This window comes from Channa argus, chromosome 7 (genome assembly GCF_033026475.1).
Source record: "Channa argus isolate prfri chromosome 7, Channa argus male v1.0, whole genome shotgun sequence".
Classification (NCBI taxonomy): Eukaryota; Metazoa; Chordata; class Actinopteri; order Anabantiformes; family Channidae; genus Channa; species Channa argus.
Window position 1 is genome coordinate 22347337 of NC_090203.1, and position 18612 is coordinate 22365948.

Below are 18612 nucleotides of genomic sequence, written 5' to 3' on the forward strand. Positions count from 1 at the left end.
CATTTGCATTCTTTCTGGTTTTATTTTTATTTGGAAAAGGAGAAGGCACATTAACCCAAAAGCAGCATTTGATGAAACCACTTACCACGGCCGTCACGTTAATAGTCTATATGTTTACAGCCAGCAGGCAGTGGGAGCTTACTGAGGCTGAACTTTTCCCTTTTTATAGTAGAGCAGTGGATATCAGTTGGCAGGGAACAGGAAACGACATGGGAGTCCTTCAGCTGTTAAAACCTTTTGTTCTTCATAATTATTCAATAAGCACAAGTGTGTGTGTGTTACCGTAAGTGACAACTGATTCTAAAAAGAAAAAATTATAAATAGAAATACTAATCATCAAATTATACCGTCATGACTTGTAGCATTGACTGACCTATTAAGCTCCATTATTATCGCCAATATCTAGTCTACAGAGGCTCATTAATATTATATTATCAGCTTTAGCAGCCATATCACGTGTCTTTATCTGCATCACCTCTGATATCATAATTGACCAGCAAAGGGACAGAAGCAGTCGCCGATGAAAGGAAAGTAATTCAAACAAACAAGATGAGACTTTAGACGAATTAAAAAGTAATCGAAAATGTTCAGCAATTTAAAAAACATATTCTGCCACAAAGACGTAAGTTGACTTGACCCAATGTAGCCACAGTTTTACAATGAAATTGAAATAAAAAGATATAGTTTACAAGTTGACTTTACACAACTGCACACAACTAAGTGTTTGCCTATTTGACATAAAGGCTATAACTTGATCGTAGTCAAAATAATAACGGCTCACAACATAATTACCATAGACAATAGAATAACGTCATTGGTAATAGTTGAGTATTGGGCATCGTGTTTAAACACTCAGTTTAGACTGATATTGTAAATATATTTTAAAAAATCCTAGATTTGGATTTTATCCATCTACCTTGTCCGCCACTAATCAGACCAAATTGCTGATAAATATTATCCATCAGAATTACGCCTGTGATACAATAAACTCACCAATGATCATGTTTTAATATTAGCTGAAGACAATGTAAAATTCTCTCCGTCTGTCTCCCTCCACATCTTTCTCTCTCTTTTTATGTTACAGGCCTTCAGGCCTGTTTTTACCAGCCACTTTTGTCCGCTGAAGATTTTTTAAAACCTTACTTTCACCTGAAAGTGAAATAAATGGCTTTCAAAATTGCTTTTATCTTTAATGGTCTTAAAAATAGAATTTGGAACAAGTGGTTACAATAACAACAAGGCGCTCATTGCTGCCGAAAGACCATTAAGTAAGACCCAGTGGCCCAGTTTATTACGCACTGCAGGCTACTATTTTCCTAATTAGTTTCTAAATGGAAAGGCAACAGAACGCTCCAGCAGTCTTTACCACGCTCATAATTACCAAAACCTCTGAGCTGTACTGCAATTATGATAACAATCACAATAATAATAATAACATTAAATTAGATATAGATATAAAATAGATCAATAATAATAATAATAATAATAATAATAATAATAATAATAATAATAATAATAATAATAATAATATATTTTTACTTTTAATTAAATATATGACGGTTACTCTAAAAAATTGCATTTTAATATTATTTTATGTAGTCTGAATATTTGACAATTTGTAATCAATCGGAAAAAAAGAAAAAGAAGGAAAAGAAAAAGAAGAAGCTTTAATAATTCCACCCTGCCTAGAGCTTGATGCTGAAAGTGACAAATAAGCAGAATATGTCACTGTAGTATATAACACAATCCAATTTATGCCTGTGTGTTTAAAACGAAGTGGAGACCGGAACTTGTTCAGCAAGTTAACTCTATTTTATTACTCAAATTTGATGTGTTCCCACAGGTGCAAAGGGTGCCCTTATTTCAATCTGCAACATTATCTAAATAATAGCGTTGGGCCTCCAGGCGTAACTATGGGATCGCTATTGTGTAGGTTCGACGGATCAATCAATGCATTTTATCTTGTCAGAGACTGAGTGGATCTTAAGAGAAAGTGCGACAAGGCGATATCAGGTGGATTACAACTGATTTTAGCACAAAAAAATGATGAGTGCGCGCTTGTACACGTGCACTGCCGCATGCACGCCCACGGTTGGCATAGAGTGGACAATCACACAGTGAAGTGCCGCGGCCTGTGCGGACTGTGTCCCCAGGAAGCTTTATCTACCTGGCAGGGGAGAGGCTGCGCTGACAGTGTTCCATTCCAAATCTCTGGAGAAGGCAGCGATAACTGCTAAGGTAGGGGGAGCTGCATAAATAGTGCACATGTTAGGTGCAGGTTAAAGGAGAAGACACTCCACCTCCACCGTTCACCAACCGCGCACAACTGAGCTTCACAGCTAAACTCTGACTTAGTATGTTCTCCGTGTGACAGACATCCAGTTTGGCAGTTAATCAACACATTCCCTGATGCCAAAAAATTAAGGAACTGAGAAATCGTTTCTATTGTTCTAAACTGCACATTGATTTGTTTTGTTTGTCATAGTTCCCGTTGTTTCCAAAGTTCCTAAAGGATCCTAAGGCAACAAAAGATGATCCCTGAAAAATCATTTAGTTTAGTTTATTGCCTTTTACTTTATCATTTATTAAAATGTATCACTTACCTCTTCTCCTATATTTTCTTTTTAGTTATTATCTCATTAATAGCCTACAGATAAACTTTTAAGTGAGCTTCTACCTGCATGGGTTAACATTAGCCCCTCGTTGCTTTTCAGTTCTGATTTAAGATCAGATCAGTAACAAATTAAGGTGTTTAGAAACCAACCAAATCAATTGTGCGGCCGAAATACTTCTCTTGGTCTTCATTAGTTTATTCCCTGTCACTAACTTCTGCAAAATAACGCTGCCTCAGTAGCCTAAATGAAGGGAATTTCTGTTCTTGAAACGAAACCTGATTTGCGATTGAATTGTACGACACAGCCTACCAATTTGCAAAATGTAATATCTACGCATTTACGCTATTCAGGAGATGTACATTGTAAAGTTATTCCCTTATCATCAGGACAAGTGAGCTTCAACTGCCATATAAGGTCAAGGGGCGTGCAAGAGAAATTACGAATATTACGTGGGTGATGCCTTTCGTGGGCTCCTCGCAAATCCATAGCTGAGTAAAGTATTGTTTAGATATACGAATAACCGTAATAATAACAACCTATGTGCTACAACTTTATCAAAATAAACCAACTGGAACTACGGCACCTGGCGATGCAGTGTAATAACCGACCCAGGGGAAAATGCTATATTCCAGGGGCTTTTTGTTCTCATGGATTTTATGTTGAGTGATATAAGAAGTCTGTCCTTTAAATAACATGTCACCTAATTTTGCATCAACAGAAAGTTCTACTACTTCGCGTGCTACTCATTTTTGTAATAGGTTATATAACCTACAAGAGGGTCTCTCCGGTGCACACACAGCATACTGTAGTTAAACGGTCTGTGGGGGAGCACTAAGCTTTGGCGGGCAAATTTCCTATAAACTATGAAGGCAACACCAAGCATACGGAAGCCGCGTTGCTGTTTACTGATGACGTTGGTACCGAAGCTGCTGAGAGATAGTTATGGCTAACATTAGCCAAAGAAATGATTAGGGTACATTAAACTTCGTAGTCAAGAAATCGTTACAAGGATACAAGCGTAATTCAAGTAAGGAGAAGACGTATTATTTTCACCAGTGGCCACAGGCTTTAAGCAGCTGAAACGAAGTTACGGCGACTTATTCTCATTTAGCTTAGCTTCTGTGTTCTGCTACTGTGGTGGATACAACATTAGTTGGAATGACTGGGGAAGTAAACGTTAGCTTCCTAGCCTGCATAGCAAAGTTAAATAGCGTTACTCCACGACAGCTACATTTTTTTACATTTTTTTACTACGTAGTACAAAAGCGGTTCATTTAAAACACCAGAATATTTAGTTACATTGCTATGTTATTTGAAATGGACTAGGGAATCACTGTAGGCGTTTCCCCTGTAGTCATAGGCATAGAAAATGAAGTTAACATTCGCAAGCAATCTTAATTCAGATATTTCTATAAAATGATCATGTAAAATGTCTTTATTTCTAGAATATGAGCCCATAATAATAGCCGTAACGATATTTTGACTTGTCATAGCAGGAAAAGCTGTGCAGCATGTGTTTGATCAATTGTCAGACTCCTTTTAAGGGTTGTAGTGAAGTGTACTGTGAGCTGCCATGAAGTCCTAATTATTGTCATTTCTTGTCGTATGAAAACAGAATATATGTGGTGAAAATGTCTATTCATTGATCAATACTGTAAACGTAGTATTATCTTGAATGAGGTTGACATCATGGCAAAAGAAACGTTAATAAATTCGCAGGAATACAATAATGCAGGTTTTGTCCCGCTTGTTTTTTTTGTCTGGAAGACGCCGATTTACTTTGTTTTCACTCCCTCCACCCTCATCTAATATGGAATCTTCTAGCTTCTGATGGACTGAACATACCTGATCCAGACAATCAGCAGGGGATATGGCAGGGATAGTTGGGAAAACAAGCAGGACAGGGGTCCTTGAGCGTTGAGGAAAAATGGCTGTAATGTACATGTAAAAACTATTGTGACATCACAATGTTTTGTTCAAAGTTTGGTGTTGTGTTTGTTTCAGGACGGGGACAACATGTTGGAGTCTTATGTCACACCGCTCCTGATGAGCTACGTGAACAAATATATAAAGAATCTGAAACCAACTGACCTGCAGCTGTCTCTTTGGGGAGGAGATGTGGTACTCAGCAAGTTAGACCTGAAGTTGGATGTGCTGGAACAGGTACTGTAACCTCAGATTTCTTTTTTTTTTTCCCCCCAGATTTAGTTTTGGGCATTTTTTCATTGATGGTCTGACAAAGAAAACTTGTATGGAGATATGGGTTGTGACATACAATTATCAGTACCCCTGCTTTTCCACAATAATGGAACATGGCAGGCAATAAATACAATTCTCGCTTTCATGTTTGCAGAAGAGCCGTTAATAGTTAATATGTTTATGTTTTGGCTGTGAATCTGCAGATAAATATGTAAATTGAATCATAATACACACATTCCAGGCAAACTCAATAGAGTTAGTGCGAAACTTTTCGACATCTTAGAGTCTTAATTTGGACATTGAAATCAAGTGTATTTTACCTACTTGAGTTCATGGTCCATGTTGCTCAAGTCACACGGGTTGTTAGATTTCCATCTGTGTCTCGGTGTTAATGTTCACTGAAATGTCATTACCTTATTACCAAATAGCTCTTTCCTGCACTTGTTAATAAAAAAATAAAATTTAAAAATGTTACTTCAACTTTTATTGATGGCATAAAAAATATTCGTCTGTATACTGTTAATAGATTATCTCTGCTTGCATATTTAAATGTGGTACTGTCTAAAACAAAAGCAGTTAAACAAAGCAAAACAGGACAACTGCCAAGGTTTTGTCAGACAGCAAAATGCTAATAGAATTCCCATCCATCCATCCATCCATCCATCCATCCATTATCCTCTTATCCAGAGTCATGTTATGGTGGCAGCAGGTTTAGTAAGGCTTTCCAGACGACTTTCTCTCCTCTGCCAGGATTCTGACGCCCTCCCAGGCCAGATGAGATGTAAAATCTCTCCAATGTGTTATTGGTCTACCACGGGGTCTCCCACCAACTTGGCATGCCTGAAAGGCCTCCAATAGGCGTCACCCAGAGTGAGGCTGAAACACATTTCACCCCGCTCGTATTCGTAATCTTATTGTTTCGGTCATTACCCAGAGTTCATGACCATAGGTGGAACATAGATTGACTAGTGAATTGAACACCTTGCCCTGTGGCTTAGCTTCCTCTTAAACACAACGGATGCTGCACCAATCTGCTAGTCAATCTTAACCTGGCATTCCCAAAACACAGTCACTACACATTTGGGTCCAACTCACCATCAGGTGGTGATCAGTTTATAGCCCTGCTCCTCTCTTTTCCCAAGTGTCCAAGAGATATGGCCTCAATCTGACGATGTGACCACAAAATCAATCATTGACCTGAGACCTACGGTATTCTGGTACCAGCTACCCTTGTGAACAATATGCTGGAACATGGTGTTTGTTATGACGAACTAATGACTTGCACAGAAACCCAATAACAAAAAAACCCTCAGGTTCAGATAGAATTCTTACTTGGTTTAAAGCTGCTTTCAGTAAGAACTCTCATGACAGTCTCGGCTGAGTTGGAAAGTGTTTTGGTCTGCTCTTCAGAAGCAGTGGGAATCCACTCACAAAAAAGACAGTTCTTTTAACTTATGGCAGATTGATCAAATCCAGACATTACCAGTATGAATACAAAACGCTGTTTTAAAATAATATTGTAGACCAAAATGCCTAAAAAAAATCTTTCAAACATCCCCTAAAATGATGCACTGATGGGTTGACAGTAGACCTTAATGATTACACTGTCTTCACTTTACCTTTATTGATTCCTGGAAGGTCATGTACACTATTTTATAAACAGTCTGGTCCATAAGTATTTGGATATTGAATTTCAGCATTTTGACTCAGAACATCCCCACAATGGATCTCAAATGTAACCATAAAGATGTAGTTTAAGTGTAGACAGCCTGCTTTACTTTAAGGACTTTGTCAAACAATGTTCTATGAACCATGTAAGAATTACAACCAATTTTAGATCTACACATTTTAGGGATTCAAATGGCTGATCAACTGTTGAATGTCCAGATTGTGTTATTCTCTTGAGTTCATTTTTCAGAAAGCAGGTAAATGGTCCTTAGGTTATTTCAAGTGTGCCGTTTATCTGTGAATTATGGTGGAACTGGTGTTACAGTGCCAAAGGACTGTGTTTGTTGTGTTTATTGAGGACATGGCTACTGACAAATGCAGCAGGATGAATTCTGATGTCTTGAGTCATTAATGGTAAAGGATTGTCAACTTGTTATTAAAATTGGCAATTTTATTATTGGTTGACAGTTTGTTCAATTCGTTTTTGAGCCCATAAAATTCGGGTCTATGCATAGAAATGATTATTAATTTCTTCATGTAGCATACAATTATAGGCTAGCAATAAAGCTGCCTGTCTGCACCTAAAGCACATATTGATTCAAAATTAATTTATAATTGGAGAGTAAGCAAGTGTTTTGCCAGCACATTACTTGGCATTCAGTCATTTCTACAACTTTAGCCACATGTAATACAGTATAGTCAAGGTTTAGTCTATCACTGTAAAGAGGATCAGAAAACATGCATTACTGCTGTTCAACCAGGCACAAACATAGTATCGTAACCACCACTTTAGAGGATGTTTGATAGATTTACTCAGACATTTTGCTCTGCAGTTTTATTTTGACACAGTGTTCCCATTTTTACATTTGTAATGTCTGGATTAGATAAGTCTGCCATAAGTTAAAAGAATTTTCTTTTCTCTTGAGTGGATTCTGACTGCTTCTGAAGAGCAGACCAAACACTACCTAACCTAACAGACATTGTGATGAAAGTTTTTATTGGAAGCAGCTTTAAGCCAACCGACAGTGGGAATTGTATTAGGATTTTGCTGTGTGACAAAACCTTGGCAGTTGTCTTCTATTTTCCTTTGTTTTACTGCATTTCATGTATACAGTACCATGTTTAAAATGTGCAATTGGAGATAATCATTTTAATATAAGGAGTAATTTGTAGTGTAACATTGTGAGGATTATTGAGCAGATACATTGTAAATCCATGACAGCTTTTCTTTAGAAATGTTTGGTTAGTTAGTTTTTTGGCATAGATGTACAGAGGAGGCATGTGAAGCTTGTGTGTAGGCAATCTGGTTTCATGGGACTCGTTCTCACACAGAGTAGTTCAAGATGCAGAACAGTGATTCGTCTGCCTCTGAGAGAATCTGACTGATTTTTGTTAAAGGCGTGACAGAAGTGTAATCTGTAAGCTGTTGTTTTTACTGTCCTCTCGTCTTCAAATATTTTTTTCAAAGAGCTGTTAAGATGGATGGATAGGGGGCTCTCGCAAAAGTCTCCCCATTGCAGATGCAATACTGTGCTGTACATTCTTATTAATAGTTTAATAGCTAACTGATGTTTGCATCTTTTGCATCCTTGAATATTTATAGGAATTGAAGCTGCCCTTTACATTCATGAGTGGTCACATCCATGAGCTGCGTATACATGTACCCTGGACCAAGCTGGGCTCAGAGCCTGTAGTCATCACCATCAACACCATGGAGTGCATTCTCAAGCTGAGGGATGGAGCTCAGGTTAGTTCTGTACTGATATTTCAAACATTTTATCCATGGTAGCTCCTGAAGGTCCAGTATAGACCTGCTCAGATCTGTGGCAAGAAAAAATAATAGTACTGTTTTGCAATTTCCTGGTTTTCTGCATAAACTGGTCATAAAATGTGACCTGATCTTCCCTAAAGTAACCATTAGAAACTAACACAAGATTTCTAAGCTGATGGAACACAAAAAGTTCTGATCTCTCATGTATTTATTGAAGACACCCATTAATAAATAAAGTGTTGGTGAAAGAAGGAATAGCAACACTAGATTTTTCTAATGTCACTAAACATCAACTGGAGTCAGGTCTTAGCAAACATGGGCTGTGTCTGAAATCAGCCCCTACTCACTCATTCCCTGCTTCCTATATAATGTACACTAAATAGTTTACTCATTAGTAAACAGTTAATTAATATTTTGGACACTTACCTAGTCGGACAATGGTAATTTTCTCATCTCTATAATGGATAGCATTGTATTGCGGGATTGTTACCAGAAAGTATGTTACATGATATATACTCTCCTTTTAGTGATGGATTGTGGGATACTTTGAGTGCACTATATAGTGAATAGATTTACAGACTCAACATCAAAATGGCAAACACACTATATAGTGAGTAAGGGATGATTTCAGAAACACCCCAGGACTTCAATCAATGAAACGAGAATGGAGGTGTGGTTTAGAGCTATTTTAACATATGAAAACACTAACAGTGTCAGTCTGCTATTCACAAGTGCTGATGTGAGCCATTCCTTGCAAAAAAAGTGATCTTAAAAAACCTACGGTCAAGAGGTGTTGATTTGCATGTAGCCTGAAAGGGTTATATTGTAATTTTGCATTGAATTGAGTTTGAGTTTTATGCTATGGCTGGCTTGATTCCCAATACTTGTATATTGTGTCAATAACTACTCTTATAAGAAAACATATGAAAAGGGGAGAGCAGACAAAGAAAACGGAAACAAAGACACTTTTCAAGATGGTTTTAACTACTTTCCATTAAAAATAGTTGACAACAATGCCCCATAAACTCAGTCCCAAGAGAAATATAAATATTATTGTTTTCAGTTATCTTATAAATATTTTCATTGAAGTGTGGAATAAGTGACACATTACTCTTAGATTTATTTTTGCGTTGGAGCCTGTTCCTACCTTTGCCACCCATGCAGTTTGAAAAGTTGAAAGTGTAGCTCGGCACTGAGACTTTATGAGAAGGTTGAAGTTTCAAGGCCAGATGTCCCAGAAGAAACACATTTCAAGGGGAGTCAATTACGGCTAATTATATAGACTGCAGTGAAAAGATTTGTAACACATGAGCTTTAGCTGCCTAGAAGTAATGGTAAATATCATACCGTGCAGGTGACTACTGCTCATGGAATAGTTAAGGGGAAATCTAAACTGTTTTTTTTTTAAAGCACAGCTTAAGGTCATGTTGCAGTGCTGGTGCAATGCATGTAAGTCTCAAAACAACCATTTGTTACAGGAGTTTTGTAAAAACATTCATTCAAATAAATATTAATGGGGACTTGCAAATTCCATTTGAAGAAATATTTCAGTCATCCATGAGACACAATTTGGAGCAGAGCCATACAGCAGAAGTATGTGGAATTTAAAAGAGCTCCTAGACTTCGTTGCTAGGTGAGTGGGAGGCAGGAAACTGACTACTGTGTCCTCAAGCCAACACAATACAGCCTGTTTCTTTATATACTTTTGAGTTATGTATTATGTTCATTTTCATTACCTTTTATTTCACTTAATTATTGTTTCACCATGGTTTTTACGAATGACAGCATTAGCCATGTCAACCCCTGTGGTTCTGGTTTCCTACCTCAGTCAGCCCAGAGACATTTCACTTGATTAAATAGATGGATATCCAGTTATTACACATGACAAGCCCCGGTCCCGTTTTAATCTGATTGTAGGAAAGATACAGAGTTTGATACAATTGCATGTAAAACGTGGCCCATGATAGTTAAGGCTTAAGGCTCTAAAGTTATTTTGGTTTTGACCTACAGCATTTTAAAAAGACCTGAAAATATAAATCTGTGTAGGGAAAATTTTACATTTTAAATTTGGTAGATTGCTAGTGTTTCTTTTTTCCAGTAGAGACAGGAACTTTGTGGTGTGCCTCATGTGACCAAAGTGTGGAAATGATAAATGATATCATTAATATGGTTTGTTTTCATAATTGCTGTTAAAGCCTGAACACTGGCCTGTAAAAACATCCGTATGTCTTTTGAAGTTCATTAAGGGTTGTGTAATTTGACCGGAATTATTTGGACCTTTTAAATGTTCGTGTTTCCCCTCGAGAGGAACTGGGTAATATTAGGGATATTGCTCAATAGGGCCCATCTGCAAAGCACCAAGAGCGGCTCACAATTATAGTTTCCAGCAAATGTGGAAATTTGGGTGTTTAGCAGCAGTTGGAGATTACAGCTCCTGCTGACAATGTAATTGCTTAAAATAAGTTGTAATGATGACTTGTAGTGCAAAAAGTTTGGTAATAGAAAAAAATGCTGTCAACTGGTGTTTGACATTCATTTTACAAACAAAAAGCATGAGATTTTATGAGCATGTTATTTTAACATGAAACCTTCATTACTTAAAGATTAGACACTGTAATGCATTTAGTAATTATCTCGGTTTTCAAAGGTTTTGTTACAACATTTTCTTAACTTTCAGATTTATTGTACATGCATTAATATACATCTGCCAGTATATTTGAACTTCATATGTAAGCTCAGTTAATAATGTGGACATCTCAATGTGAAATTAAACTAAGCCCTGGTCAATGCCTAAGAGTTAAATGTATGTAACAGAAGATTGGTCATGGGGATGAAAGGGTTTTGGAGTTGTCAGCTCTAACTTCTTTCTTCTTGTGCAAAGACACACTAAGTGTGGCCCCTTTTGAGTTACTTGATATCAATGAACTGTCTGAACTAAGTTCATTCCAAATTTAAAAAGTGATCTGCAAATGTTAAATGCTCAACAGAATAAAACAATGGTTTAAAAAAAATATTATTCACCATACAGAGCCAGTATGCAAAATGGAATCTTCATCTAGTATATTATTAGTCCCATTGAAATCTCAAGGCTGAATTAGCATTTGGCAGCTATTATTAAAATTTGTACACTTTTTTTTTCATTCAGTTTTTTCGGGGATTTTGTTTAAGACATTACTTCCCCTCTAGATGCTCCCTATACTAATAGTGAAATGAATAAAACCTTTGGTATAATATTGGAATAATTGCAGAGCTAAATTTAGTTTTGTTCTTGCAGTAGTAACAGAAATTGTAAAGAGTGAAGTCACGCCTTAATGAAAGACCAAACGGCAGTCATTGATGTAATGTTGCAAAATTATGAGAACATTTTTTTCTTCTTCTTGACATCTTGGTAAACTGCTCCAGATGTTGAAGATGAGGTGCGATCAGCAAAGACAGAGAGGAACTGGCTGGATAGCAGTTATAGTGGATCATAACACTCTCAGGCACCCTTTATTTTTTACGAGACAAAGATAAGGGCTTGGGTTTACCGAGGAGAGCCTTTCTGGTTTTGGCTCAACTTGCTGCTTGATCTAGGAGTTTTATGGCCGTTGAGAGCATTTGCCACTGATGTGGAGGTTCTGATTGATGCATTGCTGCAAGATGATTTGGGGAGGTGCCTCTGAGACTTGTTGTTTTGGCATATGGTCCAGCTAGGCCCTTTCTGTTAGATTCCATCCAACTATTTTTAGGACTTGACACCACTAAACCTCATTGCGTCTAAGAATGGGTAATATATGTGAATTAGAGAACTCCCTAAAGATTTCCTAAAAATGCCATCACTTAATCTTTCACCTATTGGACAAAGAACTGCTGTTTTTATTTGGAAAGTCGAACACAAATCTGTATGTCGGATATATGAGATTTGAATATCAATCAATTACATGTAGGTTTTGAAACATTGGGACTTCAGATACACATTTGATTCCCTGTTGTTGAGTTATTTTCGGAATGCTGCCGTGTAAACCTGTGGTTTTGGAACATGAGTTGAATCCCAAACTCATTAAATAGGAAATCTGGGATGTATGGACTGTTACCAGCTTCGGTACCAACGTCGTCGTAGTGGCTTTTGTAGGTATGGTCTGCTTTCTGGTTTAAATTGAGATACATAATTCTCATAGACAGTGTCGACATGTTTTACAGTGAGGAAAAAAAAATGCCTTTTTCGCTGTCATTGTGTCATTTAACTTTTAGTCAAATGTGTCTTTACTGATGCAACTCAGGAATGCAAAGGAAAAAGTTAAACAAGCAAGAAAAACAGCCCGTGGAAGTATGCAATCAGATACCACAAACTGGATAATCTCTGTCCCAGTGCTATCCGGAAATCTTGCCTTTGATTCCCTGGCTTACAAGGAGCAAATGGCTTACATAGATTGCAGCATAAATCTGTCTGATCATTAGCTCAGCAGTGCTGTGTCTTTAGGACTGAGAAGACAGAGGATGAAGACACAGAGCTTTGGCAAATGTATTTTCCTTGAATCTAGCCCCCTGTAGCAGTAACAAAACCCATCTCTGACTGTAAGTAATAAAAAGATGGAGTAATGTTGGCACACTGTTCGTTCCTTAGGCAGGTTGGAAGCCATGTGTTCTGATGAGAGACAAAACTATAGCATGACAGAAGTAGACTGAATGTCAGAGCATATGTACTGGGGAATGGTTAAAGGGGCCGTACTTGTATGTGGTCATTTTGTAATTAGAAAAAAGCCTCCAGATTATGTGTCCTCAGTTAGGTCTGTAAACATCTTAGAAATACTCAAATCTATTGTTTGTTCCCTTTCAACAATTGTGTCTGTCACTGAAAAACGAGTACAGAAACAGATTGGGGTTTTTTCTTATTTCCCAGACTTGAAGGTCAGGTGAGACTGACTCTGATCACACTGAAGAGACGACTAAGACCAGTGATGGGTTTACCTAATCTTTATTTGTGAATCCTCTTCTTCCACTACTACTTTTAGTTCTACATTACAATAATTCTGTTTGCTGTTCCAAACAAATGTAAAGAATCTGCACAAGGCAGTGCACAAGAGTTTCATTCCAGCAGAGGGCATTTCACACAGTGTTGCATTCCTTTATCTTTGAGGTTTGGTTTCCTGGTGGGATGAGGTTACATCCTCCCCTCAGACAGTCCTGAGACACAGTAAAGCAGTTGGGGAAACATTAAACCCAGCAGCTTCCTGGATAAAGTGAGTCAAGTGGTGATCAATACATTCTGGGCAGGATGCTTCCGCTTCACAGTTTAATCCTTGCTTTCAGGCCATCCGGACTACAGCAGTCCCTCACTGAAACCTTTTACTTGCTCGGGGCTCCTGGTGTTATTGTTGTCTGGTAAACGATTACCTTGCAATTTAAGCAGATTTTACACTTTTATTAATGCTTTCTTCACACATACATTCACAATTTTCTACAGTAAGTTTTAAATAGGACTATAAGAAGAAGTGAATTAATATAATTAGGTACATGTTTAACACTATTTATTGGACATCAGCATATAGAGATGGATATATTGTGCCTTTTACAGAAGTTAGAAAAATGTGAATACGAGTAACACAGTAAGTGAGTGGTTTTTTTGTGTAATTTCTCAGTGGCGAAAGGTGAGCTTGTATGACTTCATGTTACACAAACTGTGGGTGGTCTGTGTTTTATGTCTAAGGCTGAGAGTGTACTCTACTTGCCAGACCCTCACCCCTTTGACCTATGAATAATTCTGCTCTTAGTATAGAAATACTGATGCCATATAAGGCAGGGCATTTAACCAGTCCAATCACATATGCACAGCAGTTAGTAACTGGCAGTCTTAGATTGTAACACTCTATCTATTGAATATAGAGTCATTCTGTATTTAAAACCATATGCAACACTTATTGTTAAAACCAGAGGAATGCTGATCCTAACATGTTTCGTAAGGAGTTCCCTCTGTCTGCTTGGTGTGTTGGTGTAGATTCCACTTGCCCCAGATTGTGCCGGAATTGGTAGTGTTTGCTTTTATCTTGGTTGGCCTGGGCCCCTTTAGTGTGTGTGTGTGTGTGTAATAGAATAAGAATGTAATATGAATAATTGAATAACATGTCACTCTCTATGGTGGGGGAGAGGAGAAAAGGAGAATGTGTGGAACAGGCATATGGTTAGCTGAAAAGATAATAAACATGCAGATCTTGGAAGGTGTGTCTGCCTGGCTTGATGTTAACCATATTGCTTCTATTAAATGATAAGAATTTGGTTGTTGTTGGTTGACTTGAAGAGATATAGCAAATAACTTTAATGAAATCAAATCGGTTGTTTTGGCTTACAATGCCGGGATTTCCATATTTTGGTTGGGGAAAGATTTGAAAATGGCCCAAACAATCCAGATTAGCTGAAGAGTGGGTTAGTGTTTTGCTACTCTACTAGATGCTTTCAGCAACAGTTCTAGAGTTTAGTGACATTAAAGACATCTTACTGCTGACATAGTGAAGTTATACCAGATATCAAATTCTTAATTGTTGTAATCTGAATTGAAATGTTCTCACTTAAATATAACCTTTTAAATGTATTTACATACATTTTACTTTTTAAATGTTAGTTGTGATTTTAAAACGTTATTATACCTCATAAACAGGAGGACAACATTCTGCCTGTTTCACCAGGGACAAGCTTCTTGTTCCAGTGGTAAATGGAAAGTTAAAAATATGAAATGTATTCTTTGATAATGCTTATCTATTAAGGCCCTGGCATTACTGCTTAGTTAAAACGATGCCATTGAAACACATTTATTTCCAAAGTAAGTTGATGTTTTTTAATTATTAGTCACTGATGACTGTTGACTGTATGTTAGTTGTTTTGGCAATCGGTTTATAGAAGTTAGGCAAAAAGCAAGCACAATGTACATTCCAATGGCATTTTCAAATCTCCGGCAGTATGACCTTAGTATTTCAACATGGATCAAAAGCTCTCGCCCATTTCTCTCTGATTTATTTTTTTAGATAATTTATTTCCTCAAATAACCCTTAGGTCTTCAAGCCTTCAATTTGTGCCTTCCAGCTGCACCTTATGTGTAATTAGGTTGTCAGAGTAGCCTCAGCTATCACTTTCACTGTTCTTGGGGTCTGATGCATACATCGTTTACAGGCTGTTTGATATTGTGTAGGACATGATGGGCAAAGCTCGGAACAGTGATGGTTCAGTTTTTGACATAGGAGCGACAGTTACATGTAATGTTAAAATTGTGACCAATAGTTGTCAGCAACTTGCCACAGTAAAAAATGTAAATATACCTTTAGTACGTTTATGTTCTTGAACCTCTGTGAAGATACAATGGTTTGTTCAGATAGCTATGACTGCGTTTAGGAATTCCCCCACATATTGTCTACGTATGTGGCTTGAATAAGATGCCTGTGACTTTTCGCGTGTGTGTGTGTCGGGTCTGTGTGGAGTATTTTATTATAGCTAACACATTGCAGTTATTAGCATTGGGGGGTATCTGTGCCAGCGTAAGTAGCGTGCCTCACATGCTCAGCCTGGGCTTGTGGTTAGCTGATGGAGACATCTGAAGGACCAGAGCCTTTCAGATCTAAATCAATAACAATTTTCCTTCCCATTCACTTTCTGCATCTCCTCCCCTTTTTATATATTTTTTCCTTTCTTTCTGTTTGACTCCTATTCTTGAAATTTTCATAATGCTGTTAAGCACTTGTTTTTCCACACTGTCTCCCTTAACCTTGGTGCGTTCTTTATCTTTTTTTTTGCTGTCTTATTTTCATAGGTGAGACAACAGATGGGTATGTGAAGTGGAATAATACTGGAAGAGCAGGGGTGGGGACTACCAATAATAATCTTTTATAAAAGTTTAGATAAGATGATGATGTCTTGAATGTGTAAAAGAGAAAGCAGTGATAGCAGTAATTTACTGTCTACACCAAACTGAACACATGAACACATTTGAATTCTTGATTGTTGACTTGTAAAGTATTGTTGGGATTAACTTTACTATAACAAAGAATATCTGTTTAAACAAAAAGTTTTGTCTTACTCTTCATATGCTTACTGTCTGTTACTCCATGTCACTATGATGCGCTTGTCAAAACGTAAAGCGTTGTATAGATTTGAGGCCAGTACTAAGGTTAAAGAAGGCGGTGGCTGCCAGGCAAGGTGCCCACTTGACCCAACAGGAGCAACTTGGGGTTCAGTGTCTTGCCCAAGGACACGTTGACACATAACTAGGAAGGACTGGGAATCGAACCACTGACCCTGTGGTCCGTGGACAAACTGAGCTTAAGTAGTTTTATTGCGTAGTACTTGCATAAATGTCCTTACTGTGCCGATCTTTTGGTGGGCTTCTGTTAGGGATAAATTGTTTCGGCATTCTCACTGCAATGTGAGCCTGCATGATCTGCAACATTGAATACAGGAAATTCATGACACCACGTGTAATTACTTTTGAAATAGAAAGGATGACGTTGACTAAAAACACTTCACTTTGTTGACCATACTTTCAGGATGAGTTAACAAATAAACATTATTTCCCTGCCAATATCACTTCAGAATAGTAGTCATAGCTCTCACTTGCTCATGTGTTTGGTGCACTGAAGTCAGATGCATAGTCAGTACTGTGCACAGACAGGGTACAAAAGTACTGTTCATTGAAAACGCACATTTTTTTCAGTAAACGGTCAAATAACTTTATCCAATTGACACTAAAGAAAGTGAGTGCTAGTGTTGTTAACACAATAGTGAATGTGAGTGTTAACAACACTAGCACTCACTTTCTTTGGTGAGTTAACAACACACATTTACCTGATGTGTGTCCTTACACTTTCCGGTCAGCCATCAACTTATACCGCTTCCATAGTGAAGAATTCATGGACTGTGCAGAGTGTAGGTAAGTTGTGTTACACAAAAAACATCACCCCAATCATTTTAAAACAATCAATTATTTCCAAATTGAGTTATTTAGATCATCTAGTATAAAATCCTGTATGTTTTTTTCCAATGTTGTTCACACCTACTGTAGCTTCAATGAAAGATCATACTGCAACTGAAGCTGATTGTATCTTCTCAGGTGACGATAATGCAGCAGTTCAAGATGCCGTCTACTGCTGAGCATTTTAACAGTTCGTCCGGTATACTGGTTATTATTTTCTGCACAGTAAGAATTTTTCATAAATTGCCATACCATTCAATCATATATCACAGTACCATTGCATGGCGATAATATCACACTGTTCAAAAACAAACCTTTGGTGCAATCCTGCGAGCTGTCAAGGTGTGGAGGATGTGGGGACACAAACGGAAAAGATCAAACCGCTAGCAACACTTGCAGATTATTGAACAACTTTAATATTGTTTCAGCCTATAACACGTTTCAGCCTATATCCTTCATCCGGGTCTGTTTGAAGCACAGAGTAAAGAGACAGAAACATTGGGGGCTGTGACCCCCAAACTGGGAGAGTGGCTCCAGCACTCAAGGAACAACAGTAACAATATCTGAGATCTCTGTCCAGAAGAGTGCAGCCCTAGGAGCAGCTAAGATACTGCCGGTTGTGTTTTTTGGATCAGTCATCTTCTCAATTGGCACAAAGGCGAGGGGTGTGTCTGGTGATGGATGATGGGTGATACCATATTGGCTCAGCAGGTAAAAGACATGCATGTGGGGCGGGGAGGTCTTAAATGTCTGACAAATATGGTCAAATAAATATGCTCCATAGTCAGACCAAAAAACTATGTCAACCACTCCAACAAGTTAGTTAGATTACAACAGAGTTGGATATAAAAGGATAAAAAAAATACGACATATGACACTATCCCTGAACTGCCGGAGCACCTCTCACAGAGCCACTTTGTGACGAAACACAGATGACCTACACTTTGTAATTTGTCTCAGTGCACTTTGTTTGCAGAACTCAGCTTTGGACAGAAGCAGATGGTACATGGGTGTGTCTCTAATGTAAACCCCACTCAGCAAGAGAAATGATCCATTTACAATCCATTTTCAACGAGTAAAGAGAAAATGTCCACTCTTAACTTCCATCTCAAGTATAAGGTACAAAAACAATTTTAGTCAACTGTTTGATTAGCTTTTTAATTATTATCTGTCACACAGCATTTGGCTTAAGGCGCCTCACAAAAACAATACGATAGTCAGCAAAAACTATTAAAGTAACGTCCAAATATTTTAAGTTAGGTTTATAATGTAATTATTGTGACATGGCTGCCTCCGGGTTATTTTGCACCTTTTATGTGCCACTACATATCACTGGTTCACATCTTCGCCATGTTCTCCACAGGGACGTCTTGTTTACGGTGTCATGTGTCTCAGGCACTAGAGGAAGGCAGTAGGCTTCCCGAATG

The 18612-nt window shown here is 37.8% G+C and overlaps 1 protein-coding gene across 5 annotated transcripts in view; it reads left to right on the forward strand.

The window, feature by feature from the left end:
• The first annotated feature begins 3512 nt into the window (after positions 1-3512).
• The window catches only part of LOC137130040 (intermembrane lipid transfer protein VPS13B-like), a 298799-nt gene continuing 283699 nt past the window's right edge, over positions 3513-18612 (forward strand). For all 5 annotated transcript variants that reach the window (XM_067509626.1, XM_067509627.1, XM_067509624.1 and 2 more), the window contains exons 1-3: positions 3513-3642; positions 4620-4778; positions 8086-8229. In XM_067509626.1, coding sequence (XP_067365727.1) covers positions 4632-4778; positions 8086-8229 — 291 coding nt within the window. In that variant the 5' untranslated portion in view covers positions 3513-3642; positions 4620-4631. The remainder of the gene's footprint in view (positions 3643-4619; positions 4779-8085; positions 8230-18612) is intronic.